This window comes from Tupaia chinensis, unplaced genomic scaffold (assembly GCF_000334495.1).
Source record: "Tupaia chinensis unplaced genomic scaffold, TupChi_1.0 Scaffold000671_2, whole genome shotgun sequence".
Lineage (NCBI taxonomy): Eukaryota > Metazoa > Chordata > Mammalia > Scandentia > Tupaiidae > Tupaia > Tupaia belangeri.
This window is the reverse complement of record NW_006160194.1, coordinates 1,229,655-1,234,658: the sequence shown is the minus strand read 5'-3', so window position 1 is coordinate 1,234,658 and position 5,004 is coordinate 1,229,655. Positions and strand designations below refer to the sequence as shown.

Sequence of the window (5,004 nt, the reverse complement as noted above, 5' to 3'; positions counted from 1 at the left end):
GGTTCCTGCCATGTCTGTGGCCTCGCCTTGTCTGCAGCCCTGGACTGGGCGGGTGGGCCCGGTGGGCCCAGGCCTACGTGAGCCTGCTCGGCCTGGCCCTGGCCACGGAGCCACTGGCACGGCCACCCGGACTGCAGGGCCTAAAGCCTGCACCCCTGCCCCAGGCTGGGCTGCACCAGCCCACCAGGCCCAGAGGAGACCGAGGGTGAGAGAGCAGCGAGGGGCCGGGCTGCTCAGCATGGTGGGTGCCTGGGGTCTTCCCGTGGCCGATGTGCAGTCTGTGCAGGGGTGGGTGCACAGAGCAGGGCTGTCCTGCCCCACCTGGTGACAGGAGCCTGCGGTTGGGCCACTGCCTCACCCAGACCTGCCCACAAGGGCACAGCTTGGTGATGAGGGCACCTGCGATCCTGTGTGTCGTGGGGCCTCACCGTGACGGGCCTGACTGAGAGGGCTGGGGGGACAGGCTGCAGGGCCCCGTGGGCAGAGGGCATGTGGCCTGAGACCTCTGAGGAAGGACTGGGGACCACAGAGCAGCCACGGCCGGATGTGCCCACTCCCCAGGACTCCCTGCTGGAGTGCGTGAGCAGCAAGGTCCCCATCCTGCTGGCCCGGGGCATGGCCCGCCTGGTGGTCATAGACTCGGTGGCAGCGCCGTTCCGCTGTGAATTTGACAGCCAGGACGCCCCCGCCAGGGCCAGGCGTCTGCAGTCACTGGGGGCCGCACTGCGCAGGCTGAGCGCCACCTTCCGCAGCCCCGTGCTGTGCACCAACCAGGTGGGCGAGAGGCGCGGCCTGGGTGGCAGCAGGCCCCTACCCCTCGCCCCTCCGCCCGCAGTTGACTGGGTTGACCTGGATTGACAGGTGACAGAGGCCGTCGAGCAGGGCACAGCTGGGCCGCAGGGGTGAGTGTGGGCGCCTGTGGGCACGGGCCCTGGGAGGGGGGCTCCCAGCAGTAGCACGGCCATGCTTGCTCCCCAGCGCCTGGGCTGAGCGCGCGTCGCCCGCCCTGGGCACGACCTGGGCTGACCAGCTCCTCCTGAGGCTGATGGTGGACCGGCGCCGCGAGGACGAGGCCACTCGGGACCCGGCCAGGACTCTGCGGGTGGTGTTCGCACCCCACCTGCCCCCCTCCTCCTGCTCCTACACCGTCAACGCGGAAGGCGTGCGAGGGACACCTGGGACCGAGTCCTGCTGATGCAGCGGTGGCTGCAGTGGGGCCCGGGTCCCAGAAAGCCTTTGGGCCCCTGTGACGCGACAGGCCTCTGCACAACTTGCAGCAGGGCTGGGGCTGGGGGGTGCGGTGTTCCTCCCCAGCCTGAGCTAGAGGGTGGCCACAGGTCCCACCCCTCCTGAGCCAGGCCACTCCCAGTGAGCTGGGCCCTGGGACACGGTGACCTTGGGGCTGGCAGCCTCTGGGGTGGCCATCCCCTGACTTCCCAGAGGCCCCGCCTGCCCCTCCTCCACCTTCCACAACTGTTGCAGCCAGAGCCTTGCTAGTCAGGGCGGGCGCCCCACACACACCGGGGCCCCAGAGGTTTCCACTTGGAGCAGGAGGGGAGACTGCTCCCAGCAGACCCCAAGCTACAGGGTCCAGGTGGGGGGCACTGGCAGAGAGGCCGGGCCGCCTGCTGGGAACCTCCTGGGCCCAGAGGCAGACCAGCCCCTGGCCTGAGCACCTGGTCAGACAGGACAGTGACATGTGGCCTTGACCCTGCCGGCCCTGCCTGTGGACGCGGGGTCTGCCCCAGGCCTTGCTCTGCTGTGCTCTCTGCAGCCGTGGGGACAGGACTGCCACTGTTTCCACTTCCAGACAGGGAGACAGGCACTGGAGGCCTCAGCTAGGGTCAGCCTGTGGGGGGGCGATGGGGGAGCCTGGACCCATGCAGGTGCCCTGCGTGCAGCCTTCCTCGGCAGGATGGCTCGTGTGTGGCCCGAGGTTAGCGGTCGCTGGTGCAGACGGGAGTTACTTTGGAGTTGGGCCGCTCTGCAGAAATGCAGGGACGTCACAGCAGGAAATAAAACATTTCATTTTTTGTAGCTTAAAACAGCCCCAACTCATACAATAATGAGAACAGGAAGCTCCCCAACGAGGCCCCCACCTGTCCTGGGCAAACGCTGCCCCCCAGTCGGCATCTGCAGGAGGGCCGTCCCTGGGTACCAGGGCTCCCTCCCTTTTGAGAACCCTCCCGGATGCTGGACAAGGCCCAGTGGCCCCTGAGGGCTGCTTCATGGCCATGTTAAAAAATGCTTCAAGGGAACCAGCAGTTAGCGTAATGGCTATGTCGCTGGATTCCCACGTATTCGAACGTGGTTCGTGTCCCGGACCCGGTGGCTTAAAACTCACGCCGGGATGAGGGATGCCGGATTGCTCGCTTTCTGTCTCTCTGTCTGTCTGTCTGTCTGGCGAGCGGACGCGCCCTATAGCGAAAATCTCTCCCAAAAAAAAAAAAAATGCTTCAAACATGAAGTTCTTGCCTGCAGTGCTGGGAACTAGCCGGAGCCCGTCCATCCCTGCGGCCGCCCGGCAAGTCACGCTCAGCCCCACCTGGGTGGTGTGAATCCAGACCCCACAGACACCATCCCCCACCCTCAACTCACCTTCCCAGCAAGTCCCAGCGAGGACATGGGGAACCCCGTGAACTGCGACAGCCTCAGCCCCCCCCCACAGGCTACTGCGGCAGCTGGCACCCAGCCGCGGCAGTCACTGCTGAGGGTGAGAATGCTCATCGGAGCCAGACGGTCAGGCCGGTGGCCAGAGGGCGCAGTGCCACTTCTGCCCGTGTGCCTCCAGCTGGGGACCCAGGACTCATGTCCCCGGCCCCAGCTGCTTCCCCAAGAGCTTTCTCTCTGTGAGCGGTCCTGCGGGGAGTGGACGGGTTTCCGGACACCCATCAACATGGCGTGGAGGGAGGTGCCCAGAGCAGCTTTGGGGCCTCCTGCCTGGGTGTGCCTGACAGCAGCTCTGGGGCCCTCGTGCTACCCCACAGTGCCTGCACCGGCTTTTGAGAGAGCCCTGGGACCTGGAGGGGCGCAGCTGTACTCGGGTGCCAGAGGGGCCTGTGCACACCTCTGGGTTCCTGCCCATCGAGTCAGGCGCAGCCCCAGGGAGACAGCGAGCCGTGGTGTGAGGTGACACGGGAGGCTATGAGGGACAGAAATCTGGCTGTGCTAGCAGGACACCATCACCAGCCCTCGGCCTCTCGTCCACGCTGGGCCCTGGTGGCTGCCCCGGGTCACGGCATCCCGCCAGCCCAGTGTGACCACGGGCGTGTCAGGGTGGCCAGGAGCACGCAAAAAAAAATTACCTTTGCTGTGACACTGCCCGTGCTGGTAAATGACAACCTAAGCCTGACACTGCTCAGGGTGGCCAGCTTCTCGGCTCCCGCTCACTGTGCGGACAGGCCTCTGAGGGGGTGGCAAGGTGGAATCCCCATGACTTGTCACCCAGATTGCATTCTGCTAACCTATGGGACAGTCTTATGGGCTACCCTAAGAAACAAGGCCTTCAGCTTTACTGGAACATGTCCCCATCAAAATCGGTCCCACGTGGGGCCAGCAGGTCCTACGGTTAAGGCGCCGTACTCCCACGTGGCTGGCCAGTCTGAGTCCCAGGCCCAGTGGTCAAAACACCATGCATGTGTGCACGCGTGTCCCAAGTCCCGAAAATGAAGGAGGAATTGCGGTGTGGCTATCCCGGGGGGTGGGGGTGAGCTTTGTCTGGTGAGCGTGTGCCCTATAGCAGAAATCTACAAGAAACCCCACCCTTACTTCACTATCAAGCAAAAGGTTTTAGACAACGCGCCCGTCTGTGCCCACTGTGTGGGGGCCACCAGGTCAGCAGCTCACTCCAAGGGTTGGGCATGGGCCTGGGAGTGCCCTGGGCCTAGAGCGAGGTGGAGACCCTGGGGGCATCCCCCCATCTCTGAGCCTCATCACTCTGAACCGTGGAGTTCCGGTTTCCAGGTCCTTGTTCACAGCCATATCCTAAGACAGGAACTGGGAGGAGATCTTGGTGTCATGGCAGAAAGGCGGTGGGCTCTCTGGGGGCAATGCCAGTCCCCAGTGTGCTAAGGCCACTAGGTCCGCGCTCGGGGCCCAGGCCACTTCAAAGGCCCCAGCGGGGGCTAACAGCTGTCACGACCAGGGACAGCAGGCCCAGGCCCTGGGCGGGTCAGTGCCACGTCAGTCTTGAGAACTTTAGCTCTGCGGTCAAGGGCCGGGTCAGGGGTGGCACTCGGGGCTCTGGAGCCTGCTAGGCAGTGACTTAATCCCTGTGTGGACAAAGCACACCCCACCAGCGCCACGGAGGACGCAGGCACAGCGCTCAGGTCAGCCCAGCACCTGCCCCCTGGACACGCAGGACTGCCGCCCTCCGCCAGGGCCGTCCCTGCCTGGGTCGTGGACATCCAAGTAGGCTGGGTGGCCAGAAAGCAGCCAACTCCAGGGAAGGGGGCCGGGACACCTGGTCTCCGCCCAGTGAGCTCGCGCTGCTGGGGCTGCTCAGAGCCCGAGACTCGGCCCGGCTCTGGGAGTTGTAAATGTGAAGGTGAGAGACAGAACAGGACGCGTCTGTGGGGATGTGGCCGGTCTGACCAGGCGCCAGTGACCTCAGCATCCAAGCTGCCACTGGTTGGCAGGTCGGGGAGCCCAGATGCTGGGCGACGCAGTCAGCTGTGACTCAGGAAGGCGGTACCTGGCACAGTGACCGCGGTGGTCGGGCAGTAGGGCCTAACATGTGTCAAAGGTCACCCGGTCACCTGCTCACCCCATGGTCACCTGTTAACTGCATGTTCCCAGCCGGAAGGCTCCATGACCGCGGCCGGTCACGTGACATCAGCCTGCAGTCAGACCCAGCGCTCGGCCGGGCAGCCCAGGAGCCAGGCAGTCAGGGCAGGGGCAGAGGCTCCCACTCGGTACGGGTCTCCTGGCCACCCACATTGGACAGTCCCGGAGCCAAGCAGGCCACGAGATGGTTATGGTGGCTCGACACCGCAGTGCCGCCTG

The 5,004-nt window shown here is 65.0% G+C and overlaps 2 protein-coding genes across 11 annotated transcripts in view; one reads left to right on the top strand and one right to left on the bottom strand.

The window, feature by feature from the left end:
* The window catches only part of XRCC3 (X-ray repair cross complementing 3), a 20,453-nt gene extending 15,455 nt beyond the window's left edge, over positions 1 to 4,998 (top strand). For 7 of the 8 annotated variants that reach the window (XM_006160052.2, XM_006160053.2, XM_027776413.1 and 4 more), the window contains 3 exons: positions 562 to 774; positions 862 to 902; positions 979 to 2,338. In XM_006160052.2, coding sequence (XP_006160114.1) covers positions 562 to 774; positions 862 to 902; positions 979 to 1,195 — 471 coding nt within the window. In that variant the 3' untranslated portion in view covers positions 1,196 to 2,338. Of the gene's footprint in view, positions 1 to 561; positions 775 to 861; positions 903 to 978; positions 2,339 to 2,481 lie in introns of those variants that run through there. The other variant, XM_006160054.3, reaches the window with a different exon arrangement.
* The window catches only part of KLC1 (kinesin light chain 1), a 42,161-nt gene that overhangs the window by 2,356 nt on the left and 34,801 nt on the right, over positions 1 to 5,004 (bottom strand). The gene's annotated exons all lie outside the window — the stretch shown is intronic.